The sequence below is a fragment of the Cyclopterus lumpus genome, chromosome 3 (genome assembly GCF_009769545.1).
Source record: "Cyclopterus lumpus isolate fCycLum1 chromosome 3, fCycLum1.pri, whole genome shotgun sequence".
NCBI classification, from domain to species: Eukaryota; Metazoa; Chordata; class Actinopteri; order Perciformes; family Cyclopteridae; genus Cyclopterus; species Cyclopterus lumpus.
In genome coordinates, this window is record NC_046968.1 from 13,815,272 (window position 1) to 13,841,310 (window position 26,039).

The 26,039-nt window shown below is 40.9% G+C and overlaps 1 protein-coding gene across 1 annotated transcript in view; it reads right to left on the reverse strand.

Annotated features, from left to right (window-relative positions):
* The window catches only part of sbf2 (SET binding factor 2), an 86,439-nt gene that overhangs the window by 26,088 nt on the left and 34,312 nt on the right, over positions 1–26,039 (reverse strand). The window contains 17 exon segments of the mRNA XM_034558141.1: positions 5,169–5,237; positions 10,355–10,435; positions 10,437–10,505; positions 11,242–11,351; positions 11,552–11,756; positions 11,918–12,016; positions 12,287–12,415; positions 13,272–13,385; positions 13,644–13,721; positions 13,956–14,069; positions 14,428–14,536; positions 15,649–15,781; positions 19,094–19,199; positions 19,960–20,070; positions 20,491–20,550; positions 20,552–20,626; positions 24,777–24,914. Coding sequence (XP_034414032.1) covers positions 5,169–5,237; positions 10,355–10,435; positions 10,437–10,505; positions 11,242–11,351; positions 11,552–11,756; positions 11,918–12,016; positions 12,287–12,415; positions 13,272–13,385; positions 13,644–13,721; positions 13,956–14,069; positions 14,428–14,536; positions 15,649–15,781; positions 19,094–19,199; positions 19,960–20,070; positions 20,491–20,550; positions 20,552–20,626; positions 24,777–24,914 — 1,800 coding nt within the window.

Sequence of the window (26,039 nt, forward strand, 5' to 3'; positions counted from 1 at the left end):
TGCAGGAATGTAAGAATGGACCTGCATGAAACAAGGCTGTAAATAAATGGTGACAATTACAGTAATAATACGTTGTTGAAGTCCTTTGGGTAGTATGGTAGTAACTATCTGTCCCAGAGTGCGTTATCTTTGACCGAGACTTGTCCTTTAACTCCCACGTGAAGCAAATCTCAAGGATTGCATTTTTTCATTTACGTAACATTTAAAAAATCAGGCACATCTTGTTTAAAAAACATGCAGAAAAGCTGGTTCACGCATTTGTTACTTAGACTAGATGACTGCAACTCCTTATTATCAGGCTGCTCTAATAAGTCTCTTAAATCCCTCCAGTTGATCCAGAATGCTGCAGCTTCTGTACTCACAAAAACTAAGAAAAGAGATCACATTACTCCTGTATTAGCTGCTCTGCACTGGCTCCCTGTAAAATCAAGAATCACATTTAAAATTATTCTCCTCACCGACAAAGCCTTGATTGGTGATGCACCATCATATCTTAAGGAGCTTGTAGTACCATATTGCCCCACTAGAGCGCTGCGCTCACTAAATGCGGGGCGACTAGTGGTTCCTAGAGCCCTAAAAAGTAGGATGGGAGCCAGAGCCTTCAGTTATCAAGCTCCTCTTTTATGGAACCAGCTTCCACTTTCAGTCTGTGGGGCAGACACAGTCACCTCATTTAAGAATAGACTTAAGACTTTCCTTTTTAATAGCGCTTATAGTTAGGGCTGAATCAGGTTTGCCCTGGTCGAGCCACTTGATATGCTGCTATAGGCTTATAGGCTGCTGGGGGATGTTTTAGGATACACTGAGCACCTATCTCCTCTTCTCTCTCTCCTTATGGATGAATTTACATCTCTCCATTGCACCTTACTAACTCTACTTCCTCCTCGGAGTCGTTGTGACTTCATGTCTCATAGGGTCCATTGGACCTGGAGGGGTCTGATGCCTGGTGAGCCGGCCTCCCGCGTTGGCCCTGCTGATGCGCCCCGCCCCCCCCTCCTCTCTACCTCCTTCTGTTTCATGGATTGGAGTTCCATTCATACATTGTCATATTCATGTAATGTGTTTATGTAACTTTGTAATGCTGTTCATTCTGTACACATGACATCTATTCATCTGTCCATCCGGGGAGAGGGATCCTCCTCTGTTGCTCTCCTGAAGGTTTCTTCCCTTTTTTTTCCCTGTGAAAGGTTATTTTTGTGGAGTTTTTCCTGATCCGATGTAAGGTCCTGGGACAGGGATGTCGTATGTGTACAGATTGTAAAGGCAAATTTGTAATTTGTGATATTGGGCTATATTAAATAAACAGCAGATGTGGTGTGTGTGTGTGTGTGTGTGTGTGTGTGTGTGTGTGTGTGTGTGTGTGTGTGTGTGTGTGGTGTGTGTTTGCGTAGGGGGGATTTGTGTGTGATTTGTCTATACTTAGCCTGGCTGTTCTTTTTTGACTTGTCAGATATGTGCAGGTCATTTTGACCGAGGTCATCTCTACCCAATATGATAATACACAGAGCTTAAAGAGACATCCACAAGACAGATGAGCAAGGAGGAGGACAGGGAAGGAGAGGAGAAAAGCACAGGAAAGGGAGGAGTAAAGGAAGGTGAGAAGAGAAGATGAAGGGGAAGGAGGGAGTACAGCGCTATCCGACCCGTCTGGCCATGTGACTAGTGAAGAGAAACCCCCAAAGGGAGACAGAAAGGAGAAAATGCTGTGAACAGGTCAAATAAATGAATTGGATTTGGGATCTTGTTTTAAACTCTGGGACATGATCCCAGAGATTCACACTACGATTGACTGCGGCCTCCAAACATCAGCTGGACAGCCATCCAGCATCACACGTCAACGGTGTCTCTCACAGACTGAGAGATGGTGCATGTCACTGAAGGGAGCGCATACTTGTATTTAGACACCGAGTGTTGACTGCTGTGTCTGATATGTCACCAGGCTTAGGGCATGCCTGACCTCTACACAACCCATCTCATCCCAACCTCACGCTCTATTCAAACAATGTATTTACAGTCTTCCATCGCGTAAAACAAACAGGGAACAACGTGTTGACACGTTGAAAGTCAGACTAACAAACAAATCCGTCATGGCATCCATAGGCCATAACTGTGTAAAAACCCAATGTACGAGTCACAGAAATGTTCCAAAACAAAGTAAACATAGATACGGTAACTACAGAGCTGGACATTTCTGAGATATAAAAGTAAGTACGTAATTTTCCTCACGAGGACATGGAGGTAAGCAGTTTGAGAGAGCAAGACGCCAAATCCCTCCACGAATAAACTATGGCTGAAAGAATGCTAACAGTCAAGTGTTCTCGACATGGAAGTTATCCAGAATGGTGTTTGGGTTTTTCACTTGCTGCTGTATCCAATCTGTGTTGTCCCCGGGAGGAGGCGTTCACTCCCTTGACACATAAGAATGGAACAAGACATGTGGTACCGCAAAGAGCAGAATAACAACAGAACCAGGCGTCAATGACACCAGTTCATCTCCTGATAAACCCACCCCTCGCTAGATAATGAATGCCAAAGGAACGGTCCACGCAGATTAGAACAACATGTAAAACCTCTACTCTAACAAAGGGCCACTGTACAAAGGTTGTGTGTCAACTTTACCTACCCAGACCAAATGACACCATCCGTGCACAATGCAAAAGACATTTTGCATATCAGTTCCCCCTTCCTTCCATCGGAAATATTAACACACATTTATCAAATACTGTTCCATAAATGTTTCAGTTCGGGCAAAACATCCAAGAAGGGTCAAGCAGAGGGGGAAGTAAAACAAATAAATATAAAAAGTGGGTCAATTTCATAAACTAAAAGGAAGCACTCTCCATCTCCATTTAACAGATTCTGGGAGCAGATGGTTGCAGTTCGAGGGGAGCTTCCCACGTTCCCCGACTTTGGGGCCAGACTTTAGGGCCATGAGGACCGTACCACTGGAAGTACGACCACGGTGTGAGCTTGACAAAGTCTGGCCAAGAATACCAAACAGGGACTTGACCAATGTCTGACTCTTGAACTTGAACCAACAGTCTTTAATATGTGGTGCCTGGGTGTTTGGCATGCAGTAGCATAACAATGAACTAGAATTCCCTCTGACAACCAGTGATGATGTTAATTCAAGTGGTCTGAGAGAAAACTAGACTTCTTAACCCTCTTGACTGTTTTTAGGCTTTAAAAATCGAATGACGGGTGACTTCGGCCAATCACAGTTCCTTTTGGAGAGAGGGCTGTTGTTCAAATGCAGATGTGCATGCGCGTCCCTTTGCTGAAAGCCTGATTCAACAGCATAATATCGTGCAGGAAAAGCTGCTATTCCATCCTTGGCAAAAACTGCCTACTCTGCAAAGCAACCAAAAAAAGAGAGTCTGACAATATGGAAGAAGCGTTTCAGAAATGGAGAGAACATTTTTCTAATCATCTCTGAAACGCTGTCGATATTTTTTAGCTCCCTAGGTGGCCTAGAATCACATGTCATCTCAAAAGGGCTTTATAGGCTTTACGGGCTTTGCAACAAAAAAACAGGACGGTAGTTCTCATACAATTGGCGCTATATAACGGCGTCAGGATCAGGATCACAGTCGGGATGGTATTTAAATGAATGACGAGTACTCAAACAAGAAACACAGTAATAAGCGGGTCAATGATTTGATTCACAGCACACACTTGCTAAGGGCATTTACAAGAAGCAGACCTTTCTCAATACAATGGAACAATGGCACTGCAGGACCACCAGACCACCTCTACAGCAGTGCTCTTTGAGATGTTATACCTATAAATGTACCTATAAGTCTAAGACACATACACAACAATGTTTTAACAGTTAGAGAAAAAAACAGCCTTTCCTGGTTGTCAACAAGCAACATGATCAACAATATCGATCTCTCTGAGGTAAAAAAACAATGAGCGGCCTCTGAAAGAAGAGATGGTTATTTATGCTGAAGTGTCATATTGTTCTTTGCAAAGAAATCAAGGCCCATTTATTTTACCAAACTTGTAAGGCTGCATTTTGTAATACTCAAAGAAGGATCATGTATGTCTACACACCCATGATGACAGCTGCTGGGGTGCTCCAATACCGAGCTTTGTTTTCCCACATTTTTACTGCATGATCTTTGTGTGACTAAACTAAAGATTACAGAATATTTTGGCAGATTCCCTCCTGACCTCACTTTACATTTTACCCTCTGGGCGAGGCCGAGCTCGAGCTTTCCACGAGTTCAATCATCTGTAAATAACAAGGGAAAATTCTAAAAATATTCTTTCCTCTAATTAGCCGACAATGCCAGACAAGAAAATTATTTATAATCAAAAAATTGTTTTGCAGTGGTAAATTCTTCATGAAACGGACATAAATGATGGATCTGAAATATTGAAGGCCCTAAAGAGAAACAAGAAAAACAACATAAGCCTTATCTAGAATTGCATCAGCCTGTGGCATGTGAACTGGATGAGTCATGTGGTGGGAGAGAGCCGGTCAGGTCCCAGTCCAGCCCATCAGGCTATGGCACTGGTACCCACCACAAAGCCAATGCGGCCAGTTGTGTCGGTCCCCATAGCAACGAGTAAGCTGTGTGACATAGCTGTGGTGAACAATGCAACTACCTGTGTTGATTATGTGGTTTGGAAACCAAAGGCCACGGACCGTCTTCTACACTTTGCTCTGGGTGTCCACGCTCAGACATCAGCTAAGGAAAAAGGTTGACATTGCGGCTCTTCCTCTCGCTCTTACCTACAACCTCCTCCGTAGTGCAGTGTTCATTACAACAATGTACTGGACTTTTTTTCGGCAACAGAGATATTGACTTTTGAGAGTTACAAAAATCAATATATGAGTATCAGCAATATATTGGCAGATATACTTTTTTTTTTTTTACACAAACGCAATTAAAGAATTGGGAAACAAAAACATGTTATTGTGAATGTTGTGTGTTTACCAATGAATGTTACATTTTGTAATGTTATTTGGTCAGAAATGGAGTGGTGAGAGTAATTTCAGGAGCTCAAACATGTGTGTAAATGAAAAACATATTTATAGGGTGTGTACACATCCACACTATGCGACGGGCGGTGGTGTGTATGCATAATGATGACAATATGAGAAACGGAAGAATTGAATCGAACTTGCGTACATCCTTGTTTTTTATTATTTTCCTTACCCTGTAAAAGGCTGTTGACAGGGGCAGCAGTGCAGCAGCCACGGTGTACTCTTCCGAGCTGGAGCAGTCCTGTGGGTCAAACAACAGGGGAGACGTGAGAGCAGAGCAGCGCACAGCAGGAGAAATCTTACACAGCTCTGCAAACACATTTTTTCCACTGGAGCTCCAAAACAAGAAGCACACGTTTTCAACAGAGAGGTCAGACTCTCCGAGGCCTGAGAAGAAACAATTTTGATAACCTAAAAGATCACTGGGGGGCAAACACGCTATTGTCAACGAAGGTAACTTCCTGTTTCATAGAGACACTCCTGCCCTGTTAAATATCAGGGCAATGCAAAAAAATAAATAAAAAGGAGAAAAGTCTGCCTCAAACTCTGCTCTAATATTAGGACATATGCTTTCAATAGCCTTTTATTTATTATTATTATTTCTCCCTTGACACCACTGTCAGAGCCTTCCAGCATCCAATTTATTGGTAATTTTATGGTTTTCATTCTTGGACTAGATTGAGTCTCATTGAGGAAAATTGCAAGGTGCTGGATACAAAAAATGCGTTTTTGCCATAACATGCTGTGTCCATTTATTAAGAAGGCATGACTAGCCAGAAAGCAAATGTATTCCTTTTTCTTTTTTTTTTTTTAAATCAGGGAATAGTATAAATATTCCCTCCTTGACATCTAGACATCATGCTGAAGTGTCTAAGTATTATGGATTCTTTCGGGTCAAAGAGGCGACGCTTAGTGGTGCTTTCAAATGGTATATGAATGGTATAGAATGGTATTAAGATAAATAGTAAATGAAGAGGCTTAGAGTGGGGGACTTAGGGGCCCAAACTAAAACTCTCATAGAGATCGCAAAGAACATTGACAACAGGAAAATAAGAGAAAAGGACGCAAGTTGGATTTTCACAGGAAATTGGTACTTATCTCTGGAAATTAGTATAGCCGGAGGCAAGTTGATTTGACCCGGTGGCGCACCTCATAACCCTCACATCTCCAGAAAATGTTTAACTAACACACATTTCTCTCTTTTTATGTCTTAATTTCATTCGAAACCTTCTAAAACCATGCAACATACTATTAGCATCTTATCCGAGTAGTACATTTGGCAGGAGAGATAGAGAGAAGAATGCTGCACTTTCTGATAGCGGTTTTTGATGGGGGCCTCTGTTACCGCCAGTCCTCCCCCCCAAAAAACACACACAAGAATGTAAAGAGGGGAGAAAATGCAAAACACAAGTTCCACGGCGACACATGAAAGCCTGGCCCCCCCGTCGACTAAGCAACATAGTTTCTGTTTTATTATTCTTGTCGCTTGTGTTTCTCTTTGCAGTTATTTAGGCTGCGGTGAAATGTTCCAGCTTGGAGCGCCACCAAAGCATTGTTTACCAGCATCCCTAACAATGCTGCAGGTCACACAGTTCATGGACCCCAGTCAAAATAGAACAACAAGTGGAAACGCACACAGGCAGAAAAGAGTGAATAATTAACAAAGCAGTATTATTAAAAAAAAAAGAAAAAAGTTAAGTTCAGCGATGCATGTCATCGGTTCTCTGCAACAGAAACTTGGAGAACACACGTTTATTTAGCAGTGAAAATGCCACAGTCATGCTTCAGATGAAGAAAAGCGATGTCCAGAGGCTGCATCAACACGGCATATCTAATATAGTATAGTATAGTATAGTATTTACTATCAGTTGTACTTAAGATACACTTATTATCACCTACAAACCTCCACCTTAATCTCCCGTTCGCAGACAGAGAGGCTAAGTGAAAGCTCAAAAGAATTGGAGGTCAACTACTGTAACTGAGCAAACAGATAAGCAGTGAAACCTGCAGCAGGTCTGAGATAAGACTGAATGAAAAGTGAAACCTGAGCGGAGCGGTTTCTAGTCGATCGGCATTACATGAGGAACTTGATTAAAGGTATTGTATTGATACTTTTTGTGACTCAATCATTGTCAGAGCTATATAGAGCCACAATTCTTGAAATCCCCCAAAAAACATTTCAAGAATGGAGGGAGGCGTTGTGTGTCCCCACATCTCTGTTTGCAAGGACACCCTGCTGACTTCCTTTCCTCCTATTATTATTTACTGTAAGTCTCACCATTTTCTTGCTCATTCTTGAAGCTGAGCTATGATGGCAAGGATGACTAACATAGCTATTCTGTCTCAAGGACACGTATACGCGCACGTGACAGAAACACTGGAGGATTGTGAACAAAAAGCAGCTTCCTGTGTTTCAAACAAGTTAGAACTTACCAGGAAAGCATAGAAATGAACAGACACTTACGGCATCTTAAAACAGACTTTTGTGCTGTGGACAAACAAAAATGTCTCAGTTCAGAGCTCTATCAATGTTAAAGCCTTCAGGGGGGAACCGAGAGTACAGACGAAGTTGGTCGGCGCTCCAGTTCATTAGCTCAGTTCTGCAATTCAGACACGTCAGTCAGATAAAGTACCTCGTACTCGCAACATCTGTGTGTAACGTGCGCTCTTTCACATAAGACGGTCAAGCTCATGCAGAAATCATGGGCTCTGTGCCGCTGAGGGCCGCTTCCCGTGGACCTCCCACCCTAATCCCTCTCACAGTTAAACTGCCAGTCAGAGTGTGTTTTTGAGCATCATGAGGCCCTCGTCCATGAGACAGCAGAGCGCAGAGGGCTCATAATCCTATCTGACAGGAAATGGTTGGGATGCCAGGATACATCCACAGCAGGACTCATTCCCCCACATGGTTTTGCGCAACGTTGCGCAACGCACGCACACACACGAGCAATTATCTCAATTACCCTAATGAGTGTTGTTACCGTCCGTGATATCATGACAGCGGTTTCTAAACATATCAACTCCTTCCAAAGAAGGTATCAACATTTTAATCCACTACACAACACATGAAGAATAAACAAGTACTAGTAGAGTTACACCTCATTCTAAAGTCCTCACCTTCGACCTATTGTACATCTTTCTGATACGTACCACTTACTGTTGCCGTGTTTCGCTGCGGACACTGATTGCAACCAGACAACAGAACTGTCACTTGGCCTGAAGTTAACAGTTGAACACTTTGTGATTAGCCTCATAATGATGATTTAATTCAAAATCAATGTGTCACATCAACATGGACGCCCAAATCCTAATGAGGCATCATGCTGTCATTAGGATTTTGGAAAGCAACACATTTTTTTTTACACACACACACACACACACACACACACCACACACACACACACACACACACACACACACACACACACACACACACACACACACACACACACACACACACACACACACACACACACACACACACACACCACACACACACACACACACACACACACACACACACACACACACACACACACTTTTAGGGTCTCTACGTGGCTAGGTGTTGAAAGAAAGGGCAGCACGCATAATATGAAAGTAATTATGGCCCAGCATTGACTATTTATGTTCCTTTTTACAGATCATTTGAGACAAAGCCGAGCTGAGACCAAGAAATGAAAGTCAACAAATGCCTGGCTCCAATCTTGAAGTTGAGATGAAATGGCAAACAATACATAACAAATAATAATAGATCAAATATAAAAAGCCATCAAAAAATGCTGACAATGTCTTTTCCTGTGTTGCGTTTGTTTACAAAGACGCACTGGTTGCTTGGCCATCAGCAATGTTCACAGGAGTGTGACAATCAAACAGTACGCAGCTTTGCATTCATTTAAACCAGAATGCAAGTCTTGACTAAAGAAGCCATGCAAGAGAGATATGGTGGTTTTATCCAGACATCTTGTCGTTATTAGCTTTTCGATAAATGACCAACAAACTACTGTAAGAGCAGCACAGAGCTCATCTGTGCTTCTGGAAACAAAGCAAACAGACATCATGCGGCATGAAAGGGATAATGCAACAAGCTTTCCTTTCCACGTCTTCCTGCATGTGTGGAAATACATAAATAATTAAATTTGCAAGTCAGTAGCTTTGCCAGGTAAACATTATATAGAGTGAAGCAAATGACACGTCAAATGACTTTGTATGTCTTTGGCCGGGGCAGATGCTGGGATTAATTGGATTTCTATCATTTGATGACTGGAATATAAAGTAACTCAATAAAAGTTGCACTCTTTGAGGACTGCTTAACATTATTAAAATCCTTGGCAAGGGCTGATTTAAGGCAATAAAACATGAGGAACTACCAATAAAGACCCGGCTGCTCTGGCTGAGTGAAGCCTCACTGACTCTTTATGAGCGGCACAAAAACACATTACTTACACACTTTGACAAGTAGCCGAGGCATGAGGGCACCAGAAAGAGACAAACATGCTGGCTGATAGACAACAAGCAGCATTGTTGGGGCTCAGCTTAAATAAATTAAGAAAAAAGAAGCAGAAGAGAATGGACATGTCTATTCTGTACATGTGCACTACTGTCGCGCTTACACATTGCTCATGTTAAGTAGAACCAACGACAACTCATAAAATATGGCATCTGCTGTAGATGTGTGGGACAGCCAGCGCTAAACATTTAACCAGATAAAGTTAAGGTACCTTAAGTGACGTTGCCATCAGTTTTTAAATTAATCTTTCAACAATATTCATGGTACGTTTGTTTCCAAATCTGTTATGTTATTAAGCATATTGGACAAAATCAGTTTCAGGTCAAACCGAATTGAAATCTTGTTTTGAAAAAAAAGTTTTAGTTTATATACAATGTTTCAGCTATCAGTGCATCCACATAACTAAAATCATATTATTAAACAGTAAACACAGATATAATTTTGTTGACCACCTATAGTTGTAACTAATGTAATGATGCACTTTTACTGAATGTTGCATTATGGGTGGGGTTTGTTTCTTTATTGATCAATTGAATGTTCAGTCTACCAGCTCAATGAACATCACAACTTTCTAGAGCCCAACGGCAACATCTTCAAATGATTGTTGACATTCCAAAACACAAAGATTTTAAATGTACAATGATATAAATCATAGAAGAACTGAAAATATGAACATTGAAGAACGTCTGGTAAGGTGTTGCTTGATAAGTTTGACTAACACAGATATTGTCAATTAATTTCCGAAAAATCTACTTACTACAATAACAGAAATGCTACTCCAAGGCTGCATGGAGTATTGTACATGCTTCAGTAAGTAGAAAGGGTCTATGGCTGGTGTTGGCATGACTTACCTGGAGGGCACAGTTCATCATGCGAATGATGTAATCAAACTGTTGGTGGTCCAGTATGGCGCGGTTCTGCTGAACATGAAGGACTCAGTTCCTCAGTCAGACACTGGCGTGCTGCCTTGCCTTTCAGTGCGCGGAGAGCAGCTGGCAGCGCCTGTTGAGAGAAAGGTGGACAAAGTGGCTTTAAATAAAGAACAAATACCTCAAATAACGTGGCTGACCTGATAAGAGAGGTTGATCAGAGATAATTGACAATTTGCGATGGTTTAAAACAATTTTAATTAAAAATAAAATAAAAAAAGGAAGCAGGCCCTTGTTTTATAAAATATATTGATTAAAGAAGATTTTTTTTAAATCCATACACACTCTGTACCAACACAGTACTCCCAGCTACGATGGCCTGCTGTATGGTTAATAAACCATTTGGCAGCGAAGGACTTAGAGGCTCATGGGGGGTTCACAGAATACATGCTGTGCATTCTTACATTTACACAGAAATGCAGGCCTAGATGATATAACTCCTATATGAAGCCAATTGGATCCATAAAATAACTGGCCAAAATCCCATTTTAAACACATTGGATGCATATTGGGTAGAATCAAACAGCGGCCACGATGAAGGACATCTTTGTGTAGTGTAGATGCTATTAGAGGACAGGATCCAATTAACCTCTGTGTTAAAACAATAACTATTGCATCATGGATGGAGTGCTCGATTACAGGCGCTATCTATTTCTGTGTGGCAGCTGGAAGATATGAGAATGATGAAGGCGAGGAGAGATCTACAGCTCCTTAACGGTCTGTTGATTGGTGTAACGCAAAGATGTCTTCAGTTAATGAGCTTGTTAAAAGGATGAGGAGCTCCCCTGAGGAAGGACATTGTGCATCACCTTTTCAGTCTCCAGAGTCTTGTTGTCAAAGATTAAGGAAATGCAGCTTCGCACCACCTCCAGCCTGCGAGCACTGTTAAACACGGAGCCACTCTTACCCATAATGGACACTAGAATACAGAATAGGAAAGGAGTCACAGCAGGTTAAAACTATAGCTGCTGCAAGCATCAGAGCCAAAGATATATTTTGCAGATACCCATTATGTTAAAGCTATCACTGTGAAAGAGATTTAACACAAAGATTGGAGGCATGTAAAGTCTCATCACAACAGTATGCGTTTACAATACGGCAGTTGAAAGTTGAACATACCGACGGGTGGTCCGGCAGGTACAACACACTTTTTCTCAGATCGAGTAGAAGGAGGAGCGCTGCTGTGCTTTGCCACACCCTCCTGCAGCATTTTCTCCACCTGTTGGTCATCCAGCAGGGGGAAGGGTACCTGGTGCACCCGCAGGTGGGAACCCTCCGAAGGCCGGGGCACTTTCTGGAATGCCATGTGGGGGTTTGGGTTCTCCTATAGTACATGTGCCAGTGAATAGGATACACAGCTGTATGCACAGTGGATATACAGCAAAACATGTGCAGAGCATGCTAAAATGAGGAAATATGTCCTATACAGTACAACACAAATACAACAATGGATTTATAGCTGTAGATATTCACATGAAGTCTTACATTTCTGTATAGCTGCTCAGAGAATGACCTGATGTGCTTCTGCAGATTGGCAGGGCTGACCTCTTCTTCCTTAAAGCTGTCAGTGTCTAAGGCCACCAGCTACAAAACACACAACAAAACAGTAATATTTACTATTAGAGGGGCTGGATCAGCTAGAAAGTACGTAAATAAATATCACAGTGCTCCTGCAGCATACTTAGGTCACCATCATAACTGATAGAGCTTTGCCCATATGTCACCAGACCAGTCCACATTAAAAACTCTTTCATAGTCGCTTCAGTGTACAAATGTTGTGTATGAAGTTCTCCACTAACAGCTTAAAAGTGAAGGGCAAAGTTCAGCTTTAAGTGGAGCATCATGGTACAGTACCTCATCAAAGAGATCGCAGGCTCGGTAAGGCGGACCTCTCTCTGAGACAAAGCCAGCGAAGGCCATGCCATCCAAAACCTTGGTCAGAAAATCATTCTCAATGAGGCCACGCTGGCCCAGGAAGGCAGTCTGGATAATGTCAGAATTAGATCAGTTACAATTCCACACAGATGGGAGCAATGTAATCTTGTTCATATGGATTTGCTGCATAGTAAACACAGACCTTTTTAGAATAAGATTACAAAATGTAAAAGAAAGAATATCTCAGCAAGGGGGCCTGAGACCAGCATCTGCTAATGTTACAATCATGGATAAGTTATTCAGCATGCGCAAAAAGGGACATAAATCTAGTTCTAAATGACTACATGCAAATACGTTTCATTTACTCTACGCACAATTATTTGTGCTTGTGGGATGAAGAGATAAAACACAGTTCACTCAAGCCTTCCCCCACTCAGCAGTTCCAGGCGAATAAGCGGAGCATTTGTTTATAATGTGATCCATGTGGGGTACTTTCAGGACGATGTTCTGATGGGTTACCACGGAGACATCATAGACACGAACAAACAAAAACCACGGCACAAAACAAAAATGTAAACCTAATACGTTTCATACGGCTCATTGCCGGGCTTTGCCCAAGGTTACGGGATTGTGTCCGAAGATTGCATAAACAAAAGACACACACACACACACACACACACACACACACACACACACACACACACACACACACACACACACACACACACACACACACACACACACACACACACACACACACACACACACACACACACACACACACACACACACACACACACACACACACACGTTTATCTACCCTCACTGCTTGACCCAGACAAAAAAATTCTTGCCAGCTAAAAAAGAAAAATTTGAGTATTTGCTAAATTTGTATATTCCTAGGTCACATATTGGAAAATGCATTAATTTCAGCACTGGGAATTCCATTATGTTGTTATCTTACCTTGTGAAAGTGAATAACGGGTTCAGAATGGATGCGTATGAGCTGCAGGCAGGACCTGTAGCCCTGGAAGAGTTGTGCAAACAACCTGAGAAAGACGGCCCTCACCTCCTTATCCTGGAACACACACACACACACACACACACACACCTCATCAAACAACTATGCCACAAATGCATGTCTGATAAGTTAATTACGCAACAGATGTGCAATTTATTTTGAGAGTAATGGGTTACCATCAGTTAGTGCTCCCACTGAAACACTAACCTTAAGACAACAAGCTATTAAGAACAATAATAGACAATAAGAGACTTTTTTTTCTTTTCTGGAGGACAGCAAATGAAAGAAGGACATTTGATAGTGATGCTGACTTACCAACAACTTGAGGTTGGAGGGAGCAGTGCGAGGCGGAGGGAATGCATTGTCTGCTATCTCCAGATCGGGGTGCAAAACCTACACAGAATAAATGTTTCTCTACATTATGTACTTAATTTCAACAACAATAAATATGAGTGAACAATGGTGCACAATGAGTAACCAGATAAAACAGGATAACTTTGATTTGTATACTTTGTGTTGACAGTTGAATGCTTTCATTAATTAATTACGTTTTGCTTGCTCAAATGTCATCAAATTCTGATTATTTAAACAACAGGGCTGCACCTGTTTGTGTATGTTTGTGCTTACCAGGGAGAGGGACGTCTGTGTTTGATGTAACAGAGGTTCAGGGAGCTGGGACAATTGAATGCACTCAGGAATCTTTATTGTGCCTCCATCCAGGTCAGCAATGATGACATCCAACTGGTGATACACACATAGAAGCACAGACGGGTCAGGTGGTTAGATTGCAGCTGAAGGGAGTGCTGTGAGCAACAACACGTATGCCAGACAAGGATCAGCCGAAACCAGTTAAATAAACAACTTGATGAAGGGCAGATTACTTAATCTTCTTAAAAACTTCCTGAAACCAAAGTTATTTTTTCCAGGTCAGTTGAAAAACTGACAATATCACAATTCTGCCTGATGTTTAGGATATAAAAACAAACTCCAATATTTGTTAATGATTCACAGGTTATTGACAGCATTGGACAATTTAGGGATCTTCAAGTTCTGGGAAGTACAAGAGATTGCTGGATGCCTGTGACACATCTTCACTCACCAGATCCTGGATTTCAGTCTGAAACATGGAGTGAACTCCAATGATGAAGGGAGTGGGTGAGCTCAACACCTCCAGCAGCCGTGAAGGCAGAATGGGGATGTATGGGTAACTGAACACAGGAAAGGACACAACAGTAAAGACACAATCTGTTTCTCAGTCTGAGACAAGCAAGACTGAGAAATAAGTGTGCAAGCGAGAGCTTAAGATGTACTTCCTGTGTTTGAATATACATTATTCTGAAAGTGAAATACAAGTAGCAGTAAAGCCAACACCTGCCCGTGGCATTCACATGACATTCATACATTTTACAATGACATCATTACCAAGATGGATGTTTTACATCATCTACCAAAAACTAGGACTGCACAACATGGACAAGAATTACTTCATAACTGATATACAGCATAATGATAGCGTGACGATTACTGCTTTCACGGGAGATGTACGCATAACAAAATGCTGAAAAAGATCAGGAATAATGACGGATGATTGTCAAACAGGTATAGGGAACAGCTAGATGATCACATAAACGTGTGCTAATTGTATAAAGCAGCCAGTGAGAACAAGAAAATGTGCTGCAGCGTTTCTAGTGGTTGTTTTGTTTTGCTCAGCTTATTGGGCACTTAAAACAGAGCCATAATTAATGTTATTAGTAATGCCTGAGGTTTTACTACAATGCCAGGACAACATGTCTGCTCTAAAAACAGCCTATTGTCTTAATGTATGTACGATATGTTTTGTCTGCCACTGTTTATTCACCTGTTTTGTTGCGTTTGTTATGTCTCACTTGATGAATCAATGGACACGGAAGCAGCAACGTCGTGGTTTGAATTTGTAAAAATTGTAATACAGGGAAGAAACATTACTTCTGCTAAACTTCCCACTGACTTTACATAATCTGTTTAATAAGATAAATATAGTATTGCGTGCATTTTTTTCTAAAGAGGGAAGGAAGTTAATTACGGCACGAGTGAAAGGCACTTCCAGTAAAAGAGAATTCTGAAAAGTGAGTGGAAAAGTTCCTTTAAATTGAATAGATATACAAGGTCAAACGTTGTGCTCTTAAAGAGTCATCTTATCCAAATATACTTGTTTCTAGCAGTCAACACAATAATGAACAAAGTTAATCATCTGTTGAATCACAAGCCATGGAAGTTATGACGAGATGTTAGTGGAAAGTCACATGGTCCGTCCTGCCGCTGGGGTCGAACACATGCGTACCTGTATTTAAGGGGAAACATGAGGGCTTCCAGTGCGCGACATGCCTCTTCCAGCCTCTGGTAACTGGTGGAGTGAAACAAAACCTTGTGTTCTGTCAGAACCGCACAACACAGGCTTAGAACATTTTGGATCCCTGAAACAAAAAAGAGAACCAAATTAATGACGTATTTGTTGGTGTGTTACTGCCACATTGTTGCATATCATTCATCAAACATTCGTGGCTATTTGTGGAGGATTTAAAACTTCAAACACAGATTGCATCACACAATGTTCTGTTTGTATCCATAGCGAGACTGATTACTCAAACAATATTCTATGGAATCTTTTTGTACTTTTGAGACCAACCACATTATTCCTAATACTGTATGGAAGGTTGCAGTGCTACTAAATTGGGTGGTATTGTTTGTGTACCAATCTCATTTTGAACATAGGTCAGCCAGTGCTGGAGAGTTGATTCGATTCTGATTTTTATTGTCAAATTGAAGTTCGAGACTGCTGCCTATGCAGCAACAAAATGTCTGAGCCGGGAAAAACTCTCACTTTGTTTTAGAATAGAGCTTTCACTTTCCTCTGCACAGGCTACTGCAGCCTCGTTGATTTATTGAATAAACTGTCCACTGTATAAAAACGATGCCTCTGTATTAGGTCTTCTCTTTGGTAGGTGAGCACTGCACTTCCTTTGTGTTTACCAAGCCCCAAGGCAAGACCATGAACGGTTTATGTATTTAAGTAAATTCCTACTAGATTACTTTTGCTCCTACATTGGAGCATTGTTCATATTTCTACTTGCATTAAACCATTGTCGTGTATTTCTTCAACAACTGCAATAACACGGCTCTGCAGAATCGTCATAGTCTGCTCTGTGACCACTGCTTTATTAACGAAACCTGCTCGCTCATGACGGCAAAAAAAAATACATTTTCAAGACCAAATGGGTCAGTTTATATGAAACAATGAATATAAACCTAAAGGAAAACTCATCTCTGAAAACAAAAAGGAAATTACACACTCTCATACAGTATAAATAATATTTCAAATACCGACATGACAATCAGGAAGAATTCTAAGTTTACAGTTCCTGTTATTGTTTCCTATCAAGCAACACACAGACCAATTCATCACACATTGGAATGATAAAGGGAGAGGAACACTGGCAGACATACCAGTGCCACTTGGGGTGCTGGCTCTGGACGTTTGCCTGTCTGAGTGAAGCACTTCAGTGATAAACAGGAAATGGAACAAGAGCCTCAACAAAATATGAGATTTTAAGGGGAACAGACTTTTCAAACCAAATGAGTCGTTTCATCTTTTATAGACACGGTAAGTTAAAATAATGTACAACGCTCTGCCTCGCTCATTACACTATTGGGGCTCCTGTTGCATAATCACACCTCAGCTTCAGGTGTTTACTTATCTTATGGAAACAGCAACGCACTTCCGAGCCCTAAATAAAAAGTGACAGCAACATTCCCGGACAACAGGAGAGACAAAGGCAACAAACAACAAACAACAGGGCTGTTGATGGCCGGTTTTATCTCGCCCCGGGGGATTGCACTTCCTGTGCAGTGTGACATGTTTAACACACATTCCTCTCTGGTGACTCGGGTGATGCGTGCACACAGAATGATGTGCTGACCTGACGACCTGCACGGCTACTCGCCGATCTTTAAATGGACATGAGGATGACCTGATGAGTGCAAATGATACACATTCTGTAGCGTAGCTGATATTTTTGTAAAGGGGGACGAATAATTAACTGCCAACGTCTGACAGCTCAAACTCTCAAATTGTATACATAAATTTGTCCTGCGACAAAGTCCAAAACAAATATTGTATATTATATGAATAGTTAATCAAAGTGGGGTTAAGGACAAAGCCAACAACACATTCCAACAATTTTCCACAACAAAGCCAACAACACTTTCTTCCTGGTATGATCCGAAGAGTAGAGTGAGCCATTTGGTGTCTATGGTCCTACACTCTGCAGTATGCATATCTAAATTATTAGATGAAAAGAATGATACCACCGTCATGTTCACGGTAGGCCAGGAGACGGTTAGCATAGCTCAATATACAAACAGGGGAAACAGCTATCCTGGCTTTGTCTAAAGGGGGAAAAGAAAGAAACGTGTCTACTCTCTATTAAGAGGTTATATCTCGTTTGTTTGATCTGTAAAGAGCTTGTAAAAAGAAATAAACTGTGTTTTTTAAGTTAGCGAATTTAAACACCAACATCACATATTAAGCAATGAGCACCTTTCCAACACATATTAGTTATGGCCCTGTAGCCGCTTCGAGGACTAACGTCGCTGCATAATGTACTGAACTGATTAATAGAAACAGACTTATGAGGATTGACAGGCCATGGCCAGGATTTGAGTCAAGATTGCTTGGTTTTTTTCTATCCGGATTGGCTACAAATGCATGACTTCCACCTAACCCTGATCACATGACGTGTATCGTGCAAGTACCCCCCATGTGCATGTTCAGCACGTTGTCCAAACAAACAGAGGACGGTGTTAATACACTCAGGAAATAAAATCCACTCTGTTTTGAATCACATTCTTCTAATCAAATGAGGGCCAACTTTCCATTACAAATCAAATTTCAGGTGATTTAATTTCACTCTCCGCTCTAACAGATGTATGCCTAAAGTTGCAGAAAGCAAACTAACCCTTCTTAAATAATCTGACAATAGCTCAGTTCATGATTTATGACAAACCATAATTTTCAATGGCTGAAAAAAGTGATGGATACACCCTTCAAACACCATGAGTCATGGTCAATCGGACATGTTATATATTCGACAAAGCACGTATTGCTTGTGCAAACATTTACAGTTTTAAAATATTGAGCAATCATGGCAATGCAAAACCAGCAAAGTGAATCAAATCTTCATCATGTGCTTGTTCTAGCCCAGACAAAATTACAGCAACGCGGATGGGACAAAGCGGAAACCACGTAAGCTTGCTTCAGACACATTTGGTGTAGAATTAATCCAAGTTCTTAATAGCTCGTTGCTAAAGTCTCCTCATTGTAAAAGTCCCACAGCGCTGCAGTTAACCACCATGTGATTAGCAAAGTAGAATGAAGCCTCTAAAACCCTGAAAGGATCAAGACTGAATGAATGTAAAATATGTCACACACACACACACACACACACTAAGACAATGCCACTAATGTGATTAAGACAAATGTTCTTTGAGTGTCAGAACTGTCCGATTATCACAACTAACAACACAGAATGTCTTAACACATAAATGAGATATTATGCAGACGTGACAGACTGCAGAAAGAAATGATTGTTGATTAAATTCGCCGGCAGGGTTTATGGTTAAAACAAATAAATGACGGGGCAGAGGAACAGTTACACAGTCATCCACAAGTCATGTCTTCCTGTCTCATGATTACTAGTTTAGCAGTTCATCAAAGTGCCTGGACCCACCCAGCTGCTGGAAGAGCAGAGCAACACTTTTGCTGGTGACAGGCAACGTGTCGTTCAAAGGCGTCTGGATGAGCTGACGGTCTCCTGCTCCCAGGCTAAAGAGCTTCTGTAATGGGAAAACAAAAAGCAGTGAAGGTCATAAAACAGTCATGGAAACATTAACGGCCATCAGGTCGACAGTCATCCTTTAAGATTAATAGCCGAGGGTACTGTGGTTGAATCAGATAACGAAGACACAGACACTGCAGGACTGAATTAACCATTTGAATGAGTTTGCTCGTCATTGAGCTAAGAAAACCTAAATTGCATGTTTTCCAAAATATAACTGGCTAAAGCGCATAGCTGCAGCAATATGACAGAATCCCATAAAAAGATTCTTGGATTAGTGATGCAAAAATGTGCTCTGAATTTAAAGGCCTTTCAAATGGTTTATCATTCACATTATATTCACTGAATTAATAGCCTCATCTTCTGACACTTGACCACCCAATGCATTTAAAATAAATATTCCTCTTTACCGTTATGAACATAATTTAAGAGCTCTGCTGTTTGCTGTCAAACTCTAGACTGAGGTATTTTTCTCTATGTACCATGATGGGAAAATGACAAATTATGTTTAAAAAAAAAAAAGAAAATACTGCCTATGGCTGGGCAGCAAACTCAGGCACCATCTCAACATGACATTCTTGATTGACTGCACAGCGGAAAAATAATTCATTTAAGTACCTGCAAAAACAATCACTGCCTCAAAATCAAACTGGACAGACCTTGCATAGACTGGTCTGGACTGGCCCCCTGTGAGGAACAGGCCAGCAGCAGGGAGATGCCTTACAGACTGTGGATGCCTTGTCTGAGTGAAAACTTACCTGGGATCCACCAGCAACAGGAACCTGGAATGTGAAGAGGTTGGCCACCAGACCCTCCAAAGGGAAACTCAAGCTATCGATGTGCACTGTGTAGATCAGACCCAAGCACCCCTGGAAGGACAATATGTAAAATACAACAATTTCACATCACACATGGACACATACAGAGGAGAACTACTCTACATGGTCATCAGTATTACAGCTCACAATTAAACGCCGTCTGTGACATAAGGATAATGTTGGATAGCAGTTTATTCTTACAGCATCTAACAAGGCCAACCGTGTGTCTGCAAAACCTGTGATCAACTCAGTCTGAGATGAAAAGATCAGAGCTGCTTATAGCTCATTTACTTCACTGAATTGCATGCTTATGCTGACGCAAACTAGGGCCTATTTTGCAGACAGTACAAAGCAGATAAGCGTCATCTCAGAGCTGCAAGATGAAAGCCTTGATTTGACAAAGAGTATTTCTGCTGAACTAGACAGAAAAATATTTTTGAATCAAGATTTAATCATATGGCGTCTTATTACCCGGAATATTTCAGGATAATCCAGCCTGGACACGAGAATGAGACTTTTTGGTGCAAACACCTTGAGCTGGCTGGATCAGGCCATCGTCCTCTGCCTCCTCATCTTCATCTCCATCAGCTTCAATACTCTTTGATCCCTGAAACATTAAAAAAGAAGCTGTTCCAGTTGAAGAGTTCAACACAGTGCCATGGACTCCAGACCATGAGATGTACTGTAGAGCATGCCAGCACCGCTGAGCTCCTACTTGAGCTTGTGTATACATCATGTGCCTCAAACGCATGACATAGTACTAAACTAAATGTACTAAACAGCGCTTGTGTTAATTGCTAATTTTTTTTGCCAGTAAAAACAAACTGTACCCCAACAGAGTGATCAATGGTAATACTGAGTATTGTATGCTGTAATTTAGTAACATGTCTCACAATCAATTTTCCTTTTTCACTTGAGAGGTGAGTCACAAAATAGGAAAGTAAAAGTAGAAGAAAATAAAATTGTCTTCCTCCTAGAACACAAAAATAGCTAAGATATAACTCTTGCATCAGACGAAGTCATAGCATCAACCCCAAAACATCTTAAAAATACAGCTTTGTCTCCAGAGATGAAACACACATTCAAGAATGTTGAGACTATTAATTGGCATTTCCCAATCCGTACTCATTCAGCACAGCTGCTAAAACAGCTGGAGCCATCCATGAACACGACAGATTTCCTAAAATTCCGAGGAGGATAATAGTAAAAGATCTCGCCTATAAAGAGATAAAATCATCCGAATAGATTTCCTCAGATTAGAGCCAAAATTTGTTTAGGTGCTTAATATTGCTTCCCTTCCCGAGTCACATACTAACACAGCAAGTGCAAAACATCAGAACATGAGAGACAATAACAAAGATGCAAACACATGCAGAAAGCGTAGTAATTTTTAGCAAACTATATAATTTACAGTAAACAATATTCTTTATTGTTGATCACAATGTTAATTATTCAACCACTTCCATCCTGAAGTTGGTTGAATATTGCACACATATTCTATGTGCAATTTCCCAACATTGACAGCGGGAAAGGAAAGCATAGCTTTCCTGTTAAAGAGAACCACATTCAGATATGTAATGACAAGTGGGATTATGATGATTACAGCAAGTCAAACCAAAGGAACACTATAAAGTACTTTTTCTCTGATCAAACACGGCGTCTAACTCTCCCCAAAATCCCGACAACCTTATCCTCCAAGCAACAGCCTCAGTCTGGTTTTAATTGTCCCTATCGTGGTTCCATGAGCCCTATCAGAGCACTAATACTCAAACTTCTCCATGCTCATTCCTCACTAAAGCCCTTATCACAATCTGGTATATTTCTCCAGGCAGTGAAAACATGCCATAAGGGCTTCAGTATCTGTGGACCAAGGAGTACGGGATTAAAATATGCCATTCAGATGGGGGTCACATTTCACCATTATTCTTAGGATTTCAATTATTAGACAAAATACATTCCTTTGCCGCCTGTCTGGACTCTCTCTGGAATCCAACACAGTAAATAAAGATGAGAGGAAGGATTGTTAAAACACCCTCACGTTTCAAGAGGATCCTCAGTGCCAGACAATGAATCCAGCAAGGTGCGTTTATTTTGCAGAAACACGACGTTGGATGAGGCAAAATATATCCTAATAAAACAATTAACACAAGGCTGACAAAAAAAAAAAGGTGGGCTATCAAATTAAAAAATCTTCATAATATTGTATTTATATACAAAAAGTATACACAAGTCTTGGTCAAGTCTGTTTTTGGCACACACATACATCTCAATTACTGTAAACTGAAAATTGCTAAATAACTAAAAAGAGTGTGTGTTTTCAAAACAGAATTAATATCTTCCAGATGTATACATGTTCACCCTGCCAAAAGCTTCAGTATTGAGAAGCTTAAAATTCTGCAGCAACTTCTCACATTAAACGTTTACGTTATTAAGGACAGTCTAATCATATACACTGAAAAATGCTTCACTAACATACATTAAATGGCCAGAAATGACAAAATAAAAAATATCTTGCAGAGCCTTTTGCTTCCGGCCTGGTGTGCATACTGACAGTAAAGTTATGGCCCTCTTCTTTTAAACCAGTGCAACTTTTACAACCAGTCCGGTAATCCTGTGCACTTCCTTTAAAAATGAAGGTAAGTAAGACTGAGAGTAATTAAGACTGAGAGCAGAGACGGAAACAACAGTTTACACTAACAAAATGAGTGAGGTGAAATACAACAAATGTACATGAATCAGAGTCCCTTTCTTTCATAATCTCAATCAGAATTTGTAATTAAACTACTGCATAGACAGTGTATAAGGAGTGGACATAGTCACTGTGACATCATTGACCTATTGGCTTGTGACTACCACTTTGAAACCTTGACTTCGGGCATTTTGGTCATCATCATCTTGGTCTTTTGCAACCAGAAGTGACACGGGAGGGTGTACAACTAAACACTTAACATTTGTAGGTACCAAAAAGGTTCAAATTGAACTGAAAACGCACTGTAAAAAGGTCAAAGTCCTGAGACAAAACAACTCCCAGACTGGACGACGCCGTGGTAACAACCTGTCCATCACAAGGCAGCCACCTTGCTTAATCTTCTTTCCTACTCTAAAGGGTGACGATCATTTTATATGAACATCAGGCTGTATTAAAGAAGCCTTGAGACTAATGATTGAGATCATAGGCTCATGTTTACAATGTGTACTGAGGTAATAAATCAAGTGAGAAGTACGGACATTTTCCCATAGACTTCCATACAATTCAGATTTATTTTTGGAACCAGAGTGAGTCCTGTGGAGTCCCCCCCGCCGATGGCCAGATCTACAGCTTATTTTTGTGTGAAAAACAACTCACTACTTGCCTTGCCAGTCCTCAGAAAACAGTTAACAAAGACACAATTACAAAAAACATGAGGCCCCATAACCACGTTACTAAATGTGTTGTTACTGACTGTTCCCTCCACACTACCTTGTGAGAGAATAGAAAACAGAGGTTGAGGCATTGAGGTTTCAATACAGCTAAGGGACCAACCAGCGTTGGGTCAATGAAAAGTCAGTTTGTAGACTCTTAAAGAAACCACCATAACAGTTAACAAACTGGGCTATTTTTGGTTATTTTCTCCCTTGAAGTGACCATTTGCACCTAACTTCCATTCCTCCTTTCGTTCTTTTTGGGAAAATGTGTCCAGTTGTGCAAACATAGGAATGTTTGTAATTATGGTGCAATTCACACAACAATGTCATGAGGAAGGGCATGAACTATGACAGTATTGATTCTCCAGAGTTACTCCCCGCGGTTTAAAAGCTGACTCATATTTCTCGTACACAGCCCAATAATAAAATGATCAAACTAGACATGCGAAAGGATGTGAAGTCACAGCAGGCAGAGCGACAGGAGTGATTTAAAGCCTCTAACAAAGAAAACAGTGAAATAATTTTCACTCATCATTCATAAGTATAAAATTATCCCATCCAAACAAAACATTTGTGCCGCTAATGTGCATACAAAAAACAATCTTGTATACATGAGTACGTAAATCAAATAGAAGGCTCTGAAGGGGAGCACAGCCCCATCCTCTCGTTTTATATCAGCTTCCCTGCTCACAATTTATGAGCAGCCTTTGTTTTCTAATGCACACAACAACAAATCCGAAAGTTAAAATAGTGCCAACATCTGAAAAAAAAACAACCTAAAATGGAAAACAGAACATAAGAACCATCACAATGCCACAACCTGGATATCTCGGTGGCTTGTAAGAATCATGAGAGAGACAACACGAAGATGAACTGCAAAACTCAGGGTTACCATTGAGATGATCTTATTAGGAACCTCATGAAGAGGATGAGAAGCCAGCTGCTCCCAGAGATGTGTTGCACAGCTGTTTAATGGAGTGGCAAAGCGAAATATTTGTGCTTACAGATTTCACTACATTGTTAATGAGTCAAGCGTGGTGGCTCAGTGGTTACCAATGTTCCCTCACAGTAAGACGTCATTAGTATGTTTTGTTTACTTCCAACAGTCCTTAAACAGCTGTGCAGTAGGGGAGCTGAAGACTGACTGTGATTGGCTGGGGCCCTCGGATGGACTTACAACATTTGCTTCATTCTGGGATAAGCTACGGCTTCCTGTGACCCTGAAAACATCAAACTGTTAGGGAGAATAAACACATAAATCAAAACCGGTCAACGGAAAGAAGTTAAAAGACTTAATCCTCAAAAGTAATCGACCGTAAGTGTGTGTGTGTGTGTGTGTGTGTGTGTGTTACCTGGAGATTGACCTCAGCCTCGTAGAAAGTGAGGCAGGAGCAGTAGTGCCGGTCTGACTCGATATCTGTCAGCACAACGGTGAAGAAGGTCGGTGCTTTCCTATTCCTGGACAGCCTCCAACCTCCAGGCTGGCAAAACTGAAAAGATATTTAACAAAATGCCATTAAATGATCATAAAGGGCAATTCACAAAACATGCATCAGATATATAGTACACTGTTGCTGTGACTTAAGCTCTAATCATTTCTGAGACATTTTCATTGGGATTGTCAAAGATTTTAAATAGTTAAAAGCTCAGTGGTTGTTATGTCCCTTAAGTGAGTAAAGCAGATGTTAACTATGAAGTATTGTGATTTTCTTCAAGAAAGTAATGTTCATCTACAATCTTCTTGGAATATTCTATTATTTATATTTCATAAAATAGTTTGTGAATTTAAGAAGCACGCAAATCAACAATTTTCAATACATAACAAAACAGAGCCATGTTTAGCCAATTAAAGGTACTTTAATTCTGAATATTTTTTTTTCAAACTGGTTAAAGGTCTCAAAGTATCAGTACAAGTCATAACCAACCCTTACAAACATGTGCAAAATATAGGAAAAAACAAGCTTTTTTCATGATAGAGTTCCGTTAGAAATAAATCACTTTTCAGTAAACTAATTTCGTAGATAGTTTCACAGATATCGTGTCACCAACAGAACTGACACAATGATGCTTACATTCAGTCCTTAAACAGCTGTACAGTAAAAGAGCTAAAGACTATGACTGATTGGCTGTGGCTCTATTAAACAATTATAAAAGCAACTACTGTACGATGGGTACATAATGCCGAAATGTATTCATTATTATTCGAGAGACACGTTCGAGAGCAGGGTGCCAAAATATGGAAGGCAGGCGGGAATTTGGTCAGAAAGCAGAGTGTTAGTGTCTCGTCTCGCTCTGTTTTTGCTGGAGGTCCAACTGGCCCTGGCTCTGAGATTCGGTGTTTAGACTGCCCCTCGGGGGTTACTCAGCGGATTAGCGGACACATGGAGGAAGAGAGGAGACTGGGTGAAGGAGGGGAGGGTGAGGGCAGAAACAGATGGATTGCTGGATCTGTGTACAGCCACAGACAAATAAACTGGCACGGTAGCGTCTCTTGGGGAGAAAAAGAAGAGCAGTAGCGAGAAAAACGAGAAGGAGAGGGGGAGAAATGAGGGTCGAAGCCTCTTTCACACATAGTTCCCCTGTAAATTACTGGGATAATCTTTCAGCCATCGCCA